This window comes from Crocodylus siamensis, chromosome 3 (assembly GCF_052110815.1).
Source record: "Crocodylus siamensis isolate JL-2025a chromosome 3, ASM5211081v1, whole genome shotgun sequence".
Lineage (NCBI taxonomy): Eukaryota > Metazoa > Chordata > Crocodylia > Crocodylidae > Crocodylus > Crocodylus siamensis.
Genome location: NC_143397.1, coordinates 141,620,236 through 141,636,525, shown reverse-complemented (window position 1 = coordinate 141,636,525; position 16,290 = coordinate 141,620,236). Strand labels below are relative to the sequence as shown.

General features: G+C 44.5%; 1 protein-coding gene across 1 annotated transcript in view; it reads left to right on the top strand.

The window, feature by feature from the left end:
• Positions 1-16,290, top strand: part of BPHL (biphenyl hydrolase like) — a 31,844-nt gene that overhangs the window by 5,837 nt on the left and 9,717 nt on the right. Inside the window, exons 2-3 of the mRNA XM_090039370.1 lie at positions 4,745-4,848; positions 9,740-9,906. Coding sequence (XP_089895496.1) covers positions 4,745-4,848; positions 9,740-9,906 — 271 coding nt within the window. The remainder of the gene's footprint in view (positions 1-4,744; positions 4,849-9,739; positions 9,907-16,290) is intronic.

Here is a 16,290-nt window from a genome sequence, read left to right as displayed (position 1 = left end):
GGGAGAGCATCCCCACCTACAAGGAGGGGGAGAAGGGGGGGAAAACAATGGACATATGGGGATTGGGAAGGTCTGGGAGAGACATCTTTGCCTGGTGGGGATGCTGCCTGGCAGCCATGTGGGGATTGGGAAAGCCCCAATTCCCCACGTGGCCGGAAGAAGTGTCCCCACTTGGTGGGGACAGTCATGTGGGGATTGGGAAGGTCCTAATCCCCATGTGGCTGCCAGGCAGCAACCCCACCAGACAGGTATGTCTCTCCCTACCATGTGGGGATTGGATCCTGACCTAATCCTAATCCCTGCCTGGGATACAGCAGTCCCAGCCACCGGGACAGCTATCCCAGCCATGCGGGGATCAGAACAGCCCAATCTGCATGTGGTGGGGAGACAGCTGTGCCTGCAGCCAACAGCTCCTGCCACATGGGGCTTAGCCAGACCACCTGCTGCCTGGGCTGACCAGGAACAAATTGCTTCTGGCCAGCATCTATATGTGTGCTACTGTGCAGGAGCTAATGCTCAATTAATCTACTGCCTGCATTTTCAGGTAGCAGATTAATTGCACATTAACCTATTTTACTGCAGAGTAGCCTAGCACATGGTTAAATAGTGACACTTTCTTGTGCAGTAGAATAGTCTATTGTGCAGTAAAGTATCTCATGTATCTGTTTGAAAGATGAGCCCAGCTGAGTTTGACACACTCAGTAGCTGTTTTAAAGAATACGGTGTACGTGCTTCCAGCAAGTCTTTTAAAGAAGTTGCTTGCCTATGGGCACCACCCATCTACTTGACTATGCTTATGAGAAAGCATTTTTGTTTTGTGCTGTGGCAGAATATTGGAAACCTCTTTAGGCTTCTTGGCCCAAAAGTAGGGACAGGAGCTCTGAGGAAGATTACTTGAGTTATCTGCATCTGGGAAAACCTAGGGGTGTGGAAGTTGCTGGCAGAGGCCCTTAGCCCCCAGCACTGCAGATACTGGCTGCACCCTGCAGTGCTGGGGGCTGAGGGCAGCAGAAGGCACAGGATTATACTCGGTACACCAGGAACTGCCTCTAGTGGGAAGTGGTTATGTGCATCTTTATTTAAGACAAAACTTAGGAACATTCCTGTTATTCTAAACAGACAAGATCCTTGGAAGTGGTATATCACATAAAAGTTAACACTGGGGGAGTGTAACAAGGGGCCTGCTCAGGGCCCATCTCCGTGTGGCCCACCCACACGTTCTTAGGCCAACCACCCACTTTCTTATCAGTCACGCCTTGATTTTAATAATTAATTGATAGATGTAATTAAGTGGGAGGCTGCCCATTTTCTGCCCCAATGCCAGGGGACACTATCTGCAGCTCCATTCCTCCCCTACACTGCAGCCCAAGCCTCGCTGATGGCATCTCGATGTTCATATAGTCACTGGCCCCCACTCTGGGCCCCAGAATCCTCCTGTTGAACCCTAACCTAGGGTCTTCTCATCAGGCACCCTCAACCACCTTCGTGCAGGCTACGTAGCTCCCTGAAGCCATTTTCCCCTCAAGTGTGGTCCCTCCAGGACCTTCGGTTACCAGCCCTGGCCCCCCTCCAAGCCAGTCAGAACCCCTGGCCCTTGGCTCTTAGGTGTCCCTCGTGGTGGGCCCCTGGCCCTTTTGACCAGCATGAGCCAGTCAAGGGTACTCTCTCAATCAGTATAGAGCCTCTAGCCCTTCACTCGTTTTAGGGGTCCACCCCCTGGGCCCTACACAGAAAGGGGTAACCCACCCAGTGGTGGGGGCTAGGGGTTAAGACACCCCAACCTGCCTTTCACCAGGGTGATCACTGGCCTGGCATTTTCTGGGGGTTCCCACACCACAGAGCCCTACCAGGCCACCCACTCCCAGCAGAGTGCAGTTTTAGGTTGTACCCAGGACCAGAAACCTCCTTACCATCCCCTACACTGCCTCCCTTACCTCCAGATGAATCTCAGCAGACCTCTAACCAGGCAATGTTATTGCCTGACCTCCAGCAGCCAAACTGCCTTGTTTATTTAGGCAGCCCTGGACCTAAAATGGCTGCCCCCATTAGGCACCTGGAGGCTGTCAGCTCCAGGGCCTTAAAGTGGCAGGCACACACAGTGCCCTGCCACAGAGAGCAAAGATCTTATGCTGGGGTTTGGCTCAGACTTGTGTAACTCTCTTCCTTTCTGTTCTAGCACACCCTGAAAGAAACAAACTGAAGAGGTAAAAAGGCATGTTTCTGGCAAAATCAACTTTGGTTCTACTGCATAGCTGTTCTCATGGATCAAAATATTACTTTGAATATCAGTAGAAACCCATTACATAAAGTAAATTATATTTCAATAAATAATTAGTTGATTTAGCAGAGAGCTAATAGTTACCATTACATCAATTATCAATTAATTAACTGCAGATGATATGAGAAATTGTTACTAAGCAGATCCAATTGTGGTCTTATTTTGGATTTTTCCTATGCTATTATATTTTGCCACAGCTGTAATGGATTCTTGTATTGTAAAAATCACATTAGTCTGAGTCTCATACTTCTTCCTGCTAAAGCATTTTGTATAGCGGTAGCATATTCTAATCAAACAACAATACCTACTCAGATGACACAAAATTGAATTTAATGGTTCCATCCCCTAATTGCAGGGGGGTTTTTTATTTTCACTGCACAGCTTTGTGGATTAGTAATTGAAACCAGATGGGTGTAGTCAAAAGCAGAGAACAAGATACTATACAACAATCACTACCCAATACAGCCATTTTAGAAGGTGTTTAGTAACACAGTGAAGTTTCCTTTTAACACATTCTATTTTCAACACACCTCAGTGAATGTTTAACGTGTTTAGACTGAAGTTGTTCCTTAATCTCCCATTATCATATTACTAATAGTGCAACTCCACTGGAATTACAGTAGTGGGCATGCAAATGTATATACCCCATCCCTTTTACTGAGAAGTTAAAAAACACTGGTCTCCACTAGTTGTCCCTCCATTATTGGATGGGCTTCTTCTTTTGAACCTGGTTATGGGGTGGAGAAGGGGGGAAAACAATGCATTTGTATCCACGGCACATTTTCTGGTTCTACTTCTAACCCAGCTGGTTTGTTGGCTATGCACTAGCTATTCCTCAACTTGTCTCCACCCACCTACTCAGGGGTTGGGGGTATACCTCCAAGAGAATCAAACAGGAATGCTATACCCCTTTACCTTGCATGCGCAGACCCAGATAACTTGATTAGACTGGGAGGGGCAGTAAAACAATTAGCTTTTTTTCCCCTGTTTGAATCAGTAGCTAACCTCCTACTAGTCCCAAGTATGTTTCTGCATTTATTCCTACTGCGTAATATGGGCACTAAACAGTGCAAGTGCTGAGGAGCAACAGACAAAGGGTTCTGATTATATGCCTTTAGTGACTGTAGCAACACAAACTGAATACCTCCAGCAGGATCTCACAGTGTTGCAACTTGTCATAAAATACTGTGTTGTGCTCTGAGCGATGACCTGCTATGATGAGGTGGGGTACAATATTACTTCTGCCACTGAGCCAGGGAAGGGGGTCTCCCAGTATGGTGTTTCTTAATATAATATCAGGTAGGTCTATGGTTATGGTCCAAAAGATACAGAAACCTACTTAAAACAGAAGAGTTGTTGAGCTGCTCAATATTGGCACTTAAAAAAAGAAGTCATATGCCTGAGCCTTCCTGGTTCCACGTTCCAGTAGTGTAGTAGGTTGGTTTCTTCATATACTAAAAGCTCAGGGTATTCAGGTTTTGAATTTGGCAGTGGTTGAGAAGCACTGTTGTGCTGCCTCACCTTACCCCAGTGCTTCAACAACTGGGTGTTGCTGCTAGCTCCATCACAAGGTCCACATGTGTATGCCTGCCTGTGTTAGGCTCATCAGATAAGCCTAAAGGAGGCAGGCATGCCCTGTCATGGAACAGCCCTTCCAGATCTAGCTCCACATGCACCTCCTGGAAACAGGAGGCATGTGAAACAGTCCCACCTGGGAGCAGAGGTGGAGCTTGGAGATGGATGCTTCCACTGCAGACACCATGCACCTGTTTCTAGAAAGCATGTGTGGAACCAGGAGAGGAAGAGCTGTGGCGGGAACAGGCACTGTGACCTGCATTAGGTTTATGAGATAAATGCAACAGAAACAGAAGCACCTGCTTCCTGTCACACCTGCCTCTCTGACGCACTTCTTGGAAACCCAGGTACGGGGGGTAGTTTTAGCTGGCTGTGGTGCTGCACCAGCGGCATTCATGTCCAGGCTGTTGTGGTCTTGCTGCAGCCAGGTGAAAACTTTCCCCACATACCTTAGTTTCCAGGAGGCACATTGGAGCCAAAACCAGGAGTTGAATAGGTATGGCAGGAGAGGGTGGGGTACTTCTGCCCATATCAGGTTGTACGAGCAGGAGCGCCTTTTCCTGCTGCAGTTGTTTCCCCAATTTGGATGTGCTTCCTGGAAACCAAAAACACTTGAAGACATCACCTGGCTGTACCTGCAGCACAGGCATCATTCCATCCCTGACAGATTTTCTTGGCACCGCAGTTGAGAAGCACTGCTTTGTACCCTCGTTTGGAAAGTTAAATGGAACCTAGCAAATCAAGATGTGCCATTTTCAGCATGTAGAATTAGCATTGATACCTATATCCAACTATGCTGTAACAAGATATTAGTTTTAATGCATATTCCATTGAATGGCTGAATAGCAACAAGTTATCAGCTTGATTAATAATTTTCTTATTGTCTCCTAGCACTTCAGTAACCTCTGCTAAAATCCAAGTGAATGGAGTCTACCTGCATTACCAGCAGACAGGACAAGGAGATCATGCGGTTCTGCTACTTCCCGGAATGTTAGGTCTGGAGCTTTCATATCTTAGTATCATTTTTTAAAACACATATTTTCATTTTTTCCTCTAAAACTAGAATGCACAGACTCATTTATTATGCAGAACTATCTTATTAAAAGAAAGGCAGTACAATTGATTACATGTAATGGAATTATGGGGAAAAAGCCAAAGGTATTTTAAAAGTACCCACTTTGAAGTTATTTAGAATACCAGACACTTCAAAATGCAAACATGCTGTCTTGAGTTGCCATTTCCCTACAGTGTACAAAGTCCCTTACACCTATGCAAAGTGCTGCTGTTTTGATTTGATATGGTTTATCTCCATTTTGCACAGTGTAAATGACTTAGCAGGGTACAGTGAGAGAGATGCAGGGCTTTTCCTTTTATAATGGGTACTGAATGATGAGCTGTAAAAACACTGTTGCTTTCCAAATCCAGCTATAACAATGAATATAATGATAGTAGCATTTACATCTTATTTAAACAAGGACCTTCTCACAAAAGGGAAAAATGGCTCCTTTGGAATTTATGTTCACCTTTTTGCTATTCAGTTTACTAATTTTTCAGTGGTTATTTTTGGTATTATTGTTGACTGCTTTTAGAAACTTGGATAGCAGCAGTGACCAGATACCCATCTGGCTAAAAGCTGCAACCTGTACTTTTAGATGCCAGTCTTGCCAATAGCAATCCATGCCTTTGTCATTTCCATATTGGATTATTACTGTGAAGCACTCAGTAATTTAGGAGCACTGAGAAACTTTTATACAGCTGAAAGAAAAAACACTGCTTATTTGCTTAGTAGCATTTCTTGTCAGGAAAAGACTGGAGCTGTTCACATGTTTAAGTAAATTACAGGAAAATGGCCTGCAAAGTGGGCCATGTGATTTGATGTAGAAGTTTTGTCATAAAATACCTGAAAGATATATACATTGGAAAAATCTCTAGGAAAGATAGAGTGGAAAAAATAGGAAGAGAAGAAAGGAAAAACACCAAAATGCGGGAAGTGCATCTGGAATAATGAAGTGTTCATTATTCTGCCTGTTAAAATATGGATCTTCTGACATAAGTCTTATAAAATGCATAAATGTACCTTTAAGTGTAATAAAAGTAAGGTTAATTGATTGTTAAGCATTATAGACATGAGGCTGTGTGCGCTATACATTGCTTAAAACAAACCAACCAACCAGCCAACCTTCATCTCAAATATAAGCCATTAATCTTTCAGTCTTATTGACAACTTATAATGTCCAAGTGCTGTTTATTAATAAGTAAATAGTTAAGGGCTAAAACTTGCTCCTGAAAGCATGCAGGGTATTTGAACCCTCTTTACTATATTAGCCTGTATAATATACTACAGTTATCACTTCAGATCAGTCAAGTGCTTCTTCACTTAGCCAGACAAGGTTCTTCACCTAGCTTGGTATTTTGCTTCTGGCAATGTCTACTAACAGACTGAAAGGGACAAAAACAAAACTAACTAACTAAATAAATAAAAAATCACTTCCAAACAAAGCCAGCTAATTATATTGGGCTGTATAGAATAGTTGCAACGGGATTCTTTTCAGATCCCTGGCACTTTTGCAGAGCCCTGTCCACAGTTTTTGCCGTGTCTCAAGACTGATATAAGAGGAGGTATTTAGAGGCATATTTCTAGTGAGACATTTTAACAGAGGCTCTTAAATGCTAGTGACAGCTGGTTCAGGAACATTTGGGCTTAAATTATTCCCCTGTTAGTCTTTGGCTAAACAAGATTAATCATAGTTTCTAGATATTTACTCTAATAGCATCTTCTGAGTTGAAGCAGCCCAGTGGATGAATTGATACGCCTTTAAGAAACACCACTGTCAAAAAGACAGGTCACCAGCTGCAGTGGTAGTCCCTCAGTCGAAGGATGACTCCTTTAGCAAATAGGCAGGTTATTAATGGGTCTCAGATGACTGATGAAGTTGATCAGTTTGGATTCTCCAAGGGCAAGTCATGCCTGACCATCCTGGTTCAGATGGCTGGTTCTTTGGATGCAGGGAGAGCAGTAGATGCAATATACCTTGACTTCAGGAAGGCTTTTGATACGGTCTCCCACAACATTCATGCAAGCAAGCTATGAAAGTACGAATTGGATGAATGGACTGTAAGATGGTTAGAAAACTGGCTGGATCATAAGGCTCAAAAGGTAGTAATCAATGGTTCGATGTCTAGCTGGCAGCTGGTATCAAGTGGAGTGACCCAGGGGCTCATCCTGGGCCTGGTTTTGTTCAGTATCTTCCTAATGAACTGGAAGATGGGGTGGACTGCAGAAGAGGTCCTAGAGGTTACAGTGGATAATAAGCTGAACGAGCCAACAGCATACCCTTGTTGCAAAGATGACTAATAGCTTACAGGCTGCATTGGTAGGAGCATTGCCAGCAGATCAAGGGATATGATTCTTCCCCACTATCTGGCACTGGTGAGGCCACATCTGGAGTACTGCATCTAGTTTTGGGCCCTCCACTACAGAAAGGATGTGGACAAATTGGCCAGAGGCCAGTCGAGGGCAACGAAAATGGTGAGGGGGGCTAGGACGCATGACTTCTGAGAAGAAGCTGAGGGAACTGAGCTTGTTGAGCAGCTATATATGTTATGGATGTCTGCTCCAACGTGTGCTAATTGGCATGCATCAGATTAGACTATCAAAATTGAGTCTCCTGGAGTGTGTTAAAATTAACACACTTCAGAAGCCTCTGTCTCATGTGTACTGAGCATCCCCACACTGCAGAATGATAGCAGGGGCTCTTGAACTAAAGCTCCTTGAACAAGCTTTTAGTTTAAGTGACCCCACTGCCATTTTGAAGTGCAGGATGCTGAATACTCATGATGTTGCACTCAGAGAGCCTCTCTAATTAAAGCATCCCCTCTCCACCCTGGATCATGTTTATGAACACCCATTTGGTCTTGAGAAGAGAAGACAGAGTGTATTTAATAGCAGCCTTCAACTACCTGAAGGGTGGTTCCAAAGACTATGGTGTCAGTGGTGGCACATAACAGGACAAAGAACAATGGCCTCAAGTTGCAGCAAGAGAAGCATAGATTAAATATTAGGAAAAGCGCTCTCACTTGGAGGGTAGTAAGGCATTGGAACAGGCTACCAAGACAGGCTGCGGAGTATCCATCCTTGGAGGTTAATACCCAGCTGGACAAGCCTTGGCAAGGATGACAGTTAGGGATGGTCCTGCTTTGAGCAGGAGGTTGGACTACATCAGTATCTCAGCCCATGGGTCGTGACCCAAAATGGGTCACAAGAATTCGTGAAAGGGTCGTGAATAAACTTTAAAGTGGATTCTCCTTTAAAGGAAAACAAACCATGGGAAACTATGGCTTTTCATTTGCAGGTTGTCAGATTTCCAGCTTGCAAGGGGCCGCTTGGGGCTCCCTGTGTCCCACACCCCCCCCCCCCCCGCCCCACATACCCACCCCCTGCATCCACACACTGCGGGGCTGGGGGTGAGTGGCACTGGGTCAAGACTGGCCATCGGTGTTTACAAATGGGTCCTGGTACAAAATGAGGTTGAGAACCACTAAACTAGACCTCCAGAGGTCCCTTCCAACCCTAATTTTCTATCATTTTAGGATCCAAAAATCAGCATGTTTGATCACAGACATGGTAAATACTAAAAGGAAGGAACAGCTCCTAGTGATGTAGTGTCATATCTCTTTCCCTTCATTGCTCTTGTTTGTTTGCCTCCAGAGCACAGCAAGTTTGCTTTATTGTACATTTTGAGTATTGATCTCAGCACAGCACCAATGGGGATGACTGAGTGTTTAAGTGCCCCAGGTATTGATGTTACTGTCTCATTTCTTCAAATTGGCCTTCAAATTGGCCTTGAATCTCCAGGCTTTGTACCTCCCTTGCAAACTCCCCCCACCTTACAGAGTGGGTGGGCAAACTTTGGCCCAAGCTGTGTGTTCCAGCAGCAGGGAGGTGTGCTCTAGCACCCCCTGGCTTTTGGCCTAGGCTACTGCAGGCATGTGGCTACATTTCCAAAATCAAAAGCTAGTGTCTGTTCACTTGCTAATCAGTTAAATCTACACAGTTTAGAATAAACTGCAAGGATAAAATTGACTTAGTCTCGACTGTCTGTACTTTTGTCTGTCTGTACTTAGCCCTAGAAGAACAGCTGTTTGGTTTGGAGTGGATTGATAAAGTATTTTGTTTTTTGTGAAAGTGAATCAGAGGCGTAGATGCTTCAGGAAATTCTCAGATGAATATTTTACCTGGTTAATCACCATGACTAGTAAAATGCCTCCCCAGTGAGCAAATTATTTTATCCCAATGGTTCTCAATCTTGTTAGATGCTAGGCATTTTCCAATGGGTGCCACCTCTTAGCTTTCACTTGTATTTTTTAAATAGAAATGGATAGTGTAGAAAAACCTGGATCTGTTATATAAAAACATCTCTGGGTTTATCTTGTGAACCATTTGTAGGTGTTTGCACACCTAACAATGCTAATATTATGTGGCACATTTAAAACAGTCATGACACCCTAAGAGTCACTGTTATCCATTTTGTCCTGTGTAAGCAGTTGTAATTACCATTCCCATTTCATTTCCATTAAATGAAGTTTCTTCCATAGCAAATATCAGTTAGGCAGATTTATGATTCCTACAATATTTGACAGTGTTAATCCCTTGTTTGTAGTAGATCACTTTAGACTGTATTACAATACCCTTAAAAGATATTTTAATGGGAGACTGATCCCTTGATCTTTACAAAGCTTAGCTAAGTAAAGCAAAGATCAAGGTCCTTTGATTTTGTGGATTTTCCTAATTTTTTTTTAAAATGGTAAGAGCTTCCACCCATCCATTGGTAGTATTTATAGCAGAGTTCCATTATGGATTAATTGATTTGGCCGAAATTTTTTTAGGGTGTGGTCAGACGGATTTTGGACCTCAGCTGAAGTCTCTGAACAAGCAGCTTTTCACAATAATAGCCTGGGATCCTCGAGGATATGGACGTTCCATCCCTCCACCTCGAGATTTTCCTCCAGATTTCTTTGAAAGGGATGCAAAAGATGCTGTTGATCTGATGCAGGTAAATCTTTTCCCAAGGTAACGAGCCTTGTTTTCCTCAACTCAGGGGAGAATGCAGTATACAATTGTGTGCATTTTACAGTAATAATTTGTTAACAGTCAATTATGGGAAAAAAACCCACAAAAAATTTTAAATGAGGCCCTAAAATGATGGAAGCTACTGGTTCTTGGAAACCTGCTTGCATTTTCTTTACATTCCCTTTGGTAAAACCTTTCATGTATTCCATGGGAATTAATTACAAGTAAACAGTACATTCTCATTCCAGAGTATTTTGCCCTAAGAGGCTTGTGGGTAGAGTTGTTTGAAGCCCAGGTAATGTATTTTTGAAAAACAATACTCACATTCAGCTGAAGAGCTCCGTGGCAAAAATTAATTCATACAGAATTTCTCAGCAAGCAGAACTTTGGAATTTTCCCTTGAACAACTCATTCCAGAGAGCATCTGATCCTGCCAACTGACTGGACACTTCCCCAGTGTAAGGCCTATTTGTAAAATAATTAGAGTAGGGAGCTAGATGATTCCTGAAGCCACACCCAGTCCAATTTGCAAAATTTGCAGGAGTACAAGGAACACTCCTCAGCTCCGCTATTGCTTTCCTTGGTTTTTAAAAACTGTTTTATAAGCTCTTGAAATTAACAGATATATTTAAGTGCTGTTTTTTCTGTTTATATAATGGGTGTGTAAGTAAATAACACACACATGCACACACACACCCCCCACCACACTAACTCCCAAATAAAGTGAAAAAAATAGCTACCTTTTTGGCAGATTATGAGTGGAATTCATTATGTTATACCGGACTGTTTCTTTGGCTATATTAACAGTGTTGGCAATGCAATAAGATTCCAAATTCATGAGAGAAAGTTTGGACTAGTGAAGCCAGTAGTACTTCTTTTTTAGGAGCAACCTTGCAGAACCACTGGAAAATGAAAATTTAGACTTCTCAAAAGATTCTACCTAGTGAGATTAGTAAGCCAAGATAAATGTGACAGCAAACATAGGATAAATACACTTTCCCCTTTTACCATGGAAACACGCAGTGCACAAGACCAGGGCCAGCCAGCATATCAGACCAGCGACCCGCAGGCTGAATTATGTGGCTCCATGGGCTAGGTGTTTGGCTCCCATGGTTTAGAAACAGTGCATTTTGCTTTTGTGGCAGTGTGCTGGACCAGGCGACTCCAACCCTAGGATCCTCTGCTTGGTTCATACTTCTGAGGTTTTCTTAGTAATTCTGTATGCTTTAAAATCATGAAATCTGAGATTCTGGAGACAGCTTGAGACTAGGCCTGTACCCCAAATCATCTGAATCAATAAGCTAACAAAATTTAATATGGGAGAAGACAACATGTTAAACTGTCTAGTATTTACCATTGTGCGTGGCAACAACCAGCAAACACATTTACATCAATATGTTTTAGTTTATGCTAACATGATCAAATATCAGCATGAACTATGTTTTTGCACTTCCACGTTAACACCCCATGCTGCTTTGTGTTGCTGTTGCAAACTAGTTGCAAATTCAAGCAGATACTCCTCATGTCAGTTTTCATGCAAGGCAAATGAAAGCTCATCCAAGAGCACAGTAAGGAAAGAATATTTCTGAAGTTATGCACAACATTACAATGTATTTGTAAGATAACACATGTACCATCACATTGGATATGGGGATCTGAATGAGGGAGGTATCCTCAGTTTCCCATTGTCCTGCACCCTCACGCTGTCCAGTATCAGAAAACTCCAGTTCAGCCTATGTTTTCAAGTTATTTGTAGAAGTCAGGAGAAGTTAAAACTAGACTGAATTGAGGGAGTGAGCAGCCAACTGTGGCAAAAGAACAGATTAGGGACCATTTACAAAAGCTGGATGTATATAAGTCCATGGGGTTGAATGGGATGCACCCAAGGGTGCTGAGGAAGATGGCCAATGTGGTTGCAGAGCCACTGGCCATCATTTTTGAAAATCATAATGATCAGGAGAAGTCCAAGACAATTGGAAAAGGGCAAATATAGTTCCCATATTTAAGAAAGGGAAGGAGGAAGATCCAGGAAACTACGGACCAGACAGCCTCACTTCAGTCCCTGGAGAAATTATGGAGTAAGTCCTCAAGGAATCCATTTCTAAGCACTTGGAGGAGAAGGCGATTAGGAACAGCCAGCATGGGTCACCAAAGGCAAGTCATGCCTGACCAACCTGATTGCATTCTATGATGAGATGACCTGGTCTGTAGATGCCAGAAACCAGTGGGTGTGGTATACCTTAATTTAAGCAAGGCTTTTCATATGGTTTCCCACAACATTCTCGTAGGCAGGCTAAAGAATTACAAACTGGATGAATGGACTGTTAGGTGGATAGAAACTGGCTGGATCATCAGGCCAAAAAGGTAGTAGTTAATGACACAATATCTAGTTGGCAGCCGATATCAATAAGACTGCCCCAGGGGTCAATCCTGGGGCCAGTTTTGTTCAAGATCTTCAATGACATGAAAGATGGAATAGAGTGCATGCTCAGCAACTTTGCAGATGACACCAAGCTGAGGGGGGTGGGGGGAAGGGGCAGAGGGGTGGGGGTTGGAGAGTAGTAGATACCTGGAGGGTAGGGTTAGGATGCAGAGAGACCTAAACAAGTTGGAAGATTTGACCAAAAGAAAATCTCATGAGGTTCAATAAAGATAAGTACACGGTCATGCACTTAGTACAGAACAATCCCATGAACCACTACAGACTAGGGACTGGTTGGCTAGGCAGCAGTCCTGCAGAAAGGGACCTAGGGAGTTACAGTGGACAATAAGCTGAATGAGGGCAAGAAGGCTAATGGCATACTGGGCTGCACTGGTAGGAATATTGCCAGCAAAAGAAGGGAGTAATTATTCACCTTTACTGAGCACTGATGAGATCACAGTATCCAGTACTTGGCCCCCATTACAGAAAGTATGTGGACTAATTGGAGAGAGTCCATCAGAGGGCAGTGAAAATGTTTGAGGCTGGGGCACACAAGGAGAGGCTGAGGGAAGTAGGCTTATTCAGTCTGCAGAAGAGAAGACAGAGAGGGGTTAATAGCAGCCGTCAACTACCTGTAGTGGGGTTTAAAGAAGATGGAGATAGACTCTTTTCAGTGGTGGCAGATGGCAGAACAAGGAGTAATGGTTTCAAGGTGCAGCAAGGGAAGTTAAGTTTAGATATTAGGAAAAACTCTCTAGGAGGGTAGTAAAATATTGAAACAGGTCACCCAGAGATGTTGTGGACTCTCCATACTTGGAGGTTTTTAAGACCTGCTAGACAAAGCCTTGGCTGGGGTGATCTAGTTGGGGATGGTCCTGCTTTGAGCAGGAGGCTGGACTAGATGACCTCCTGAGGTCCCTTCCAACCCAAGTTATCTATGATTCTATAACATCCCAAGAGATGACTTGACCAGACTGAGCCAGGAAGAACCTAGATGATCTTACCACCTTCAGCAGCTTTGGTAGTGTCCTGACTACCAGCTGGAGTGTGAGACTTGTGTTTTTGCTGGTACACCAGGAAAAGGATGATATTTTCCTCCTCACCTCATTTCTTCTCTTTTCTTCCCCTCCCCCCGCCTTTTTTCTTTTTTCTTTTTTTTTTACCTTCTGTATGAGTAGACTGGCTTAGACAGCCAGGACCTTATCTTTTGCAACCCACTATTTTTTACCTGCCTTTTAAAATTACAGACTCAGGCAGTACGTTGCATAGCCGAAGACTGGTATGAATTTGCCAGGTTAAGGAAAGGCTAATGAGATCCTGCACTGTGCCTCTCTCTCTCATTGGAGAAGTTGCAAGAAAGAACCAGTGCCAAAATAAGAAACTGAATTTTTGCTGTCTGTTATTCTTCCCCACTCTTTAATACCAGTTCTTTCTTCAAGAAAGCATGATTTTATCCCAGCACCAACAGGTCCAGATCATTTCAACCAACTTTCTCACTGTTCTCCAAAATGAACAGTTAATGCCATCTTTAAATACTGTGTAGAAGACCAGCAATGCAGAGGCTTTAGTAAGCCTCTGTCATGCTAGAGAGAATGGGAATAAGGCATATAAAAGCCTCACTTCACATTAAGTAAAGTAAATGTTTTTCCACATCTTCTGTGGAAAGATTATTATGGCAATTATTTGTTCTGGGTCTAAATGACCAGAAGTCTCTGTACGCAGAACTCCAAACCTTGTTTAACATTATAGAGTAACAGCCTGTACAATGTTGATACCTTTGAGTTTTTAGGCCAGTGGTTCTCAACCTTTTTGGCTCAAAGCACCGTCTCAGAAATAGAGTAATTCTTCTGATTCAGCTAGCTCAAAAAAAGACCACCGCAGGTCAGATTTTTGGTACTCTAGACTCCTATTTGAAATGTCTGTATAGATGTTTGTACAGCAAACAATGCTAACATTATGTGGCACCCATAAGAAGATCTCATGGCAGGCCAGGGTTGAGAATCACTGTTCTAGGCTCCTTTATGTCATTACAAGTAACACAGCAGCACCCTCCTACAGCCTCCTTCTTCCCATCCACCACAAGCATATTCTGGTGCAAGAGAAGTGATGACCTAGAATCTCCAAATCCTGCAAGTAGCAGTATACAAGTGAGGACAAAGTAAGATCTTTGTGGACTACAGTAATGTTCAGGGACTTCCTTAAGGAAAGGGTGTTGCATCCAAATCAAAATGTTTAACTGGGATTGTCATAAAGCAGCAATTAAAATGGACTGTTATAACCAACTGTAGTTCACATCTAGGATCAAGACTAAGTGACCTCAATTCAGCTTTGCATTTACCAGAGGTGGGCAATTATTTTTTGAAGGGGGCAATTATGTTTTGCCTGGAGTGCCACTTCAAGAGCTCACCAGAACTCCTTATGATCAGAAGACCAGCAGGGGAAGGGGAAAGGGGTACTGACCCAGCCTTAGCCCCCTTGTCACAGCTGTTTACACTGGCTGGCCCCAGGCCTGTCTGCCCCCACACCCACTGCTGTGGGTGCTGGATGGAACGGGTGGGAGTCTCCATGGAGACCGGCCCAGGACCCCTGTGAGCAGGGTGTGCTTCACCAGATGGATGAGATGGGACCACGGGAGGGCAGAGAGTGGTGTCCAGAAGTGGGACGGGCAGGTGGGGCTAGGGTGGGATCATGGGTTGGTGACAGTGTGGGGCCGGGGCCTGGGGCAGACCTGGAATCTGCATCCTGCACATCCCTGTGGTGTGCAAAATCTGCAGAGCAGGGAACTGGAGCCCAATCGCAGGGACCAGCAGGGAGTGGATTGTGGTTCTGCCCAAAGCCCCAGCCTGGCACTGTCACTGCCCCACGATCCTGGCCCTGGCCCTGGCCCTGGCCCTGCCTGTCTGCCCACGGCCCCATCCCATCTGCTCAGCTGAGCACGCCTTGCCCATGGGAGTCTCAGGCTGGTCTCCATGGAGACCCTGCCTACTCACCAGCTGTCTGGTGCTCTCGGTAGTGGATGTCAGGCAGATGGGCCCAGGGTGCCTGAGCATCATGGCTGGGGTCCAGCAGCAGTGGGACATGCACCTGCTCCTGGGTGGCAGAGACTACTGGGAAGCCATGTCCGACCACTACACTGCCCACCTCAGTGCCATGGACTACATCTCCCTGCATGTCCAAGCTGCACACTGGGATAGGTTGGGCTGTGCCAGGTGACATCTCCATGCCCAGGGGGCGATGGGACCAGACACATGTACCATGGCCTGGGCTGCCTCCCACGCCTGGGCTGGGTGAGGCCGAGGGACCCACCACAGGCCATGGGCTGTATTTTGCCCACCCCTGATTTACCATGTGCTAAAACCATGCCGCTAACTTAGAGCACAGAAAAAGTATGGATTGGTACCAATAAACTGCTTACTCCAATATTTAAGATTTTGGGCCTACAATATTCAGGAGCAAATATAGTGGTTATCTTCAAAACCTGGACCAGTTAAGCCTGATTTCCCAGTGTTACCACCCCCCACCCCCCAGTCCCCATTTCATCTCTTTTTGGTCTCTACCAGTCCTTGCTATCTTCAAGTAGCCACCCAAAAGTTTCAATAGACCTTTACCATATTTTCCTCACATAATGCCCCCTCTCGTCCTTGCTCCTGCAAATAAGAAACACCTTGTTTAGCTTTTAGAGACTTTTCTAGGATCATGGCCTAGAACTGGCTTTTTCATGGAGAGGCTCCATTGCCAGTCGGCTACCAACTAGTCTGTCTGCCAGCAAGCTGGGAATGGCTGTGAAAGGGTTGACACTGGGTTGATCCTCCCTCCACCTGCTGTGGAGAAAAGCTGGTAGGTAGCTATTTGGCAACACAGCTCCTGCTGGGGTGAATGGAAATCAGTTTGTGCTTCAGACATGCACCCCAATTTTGGAGGACAGATCTTTGCGGGGGGGAAACG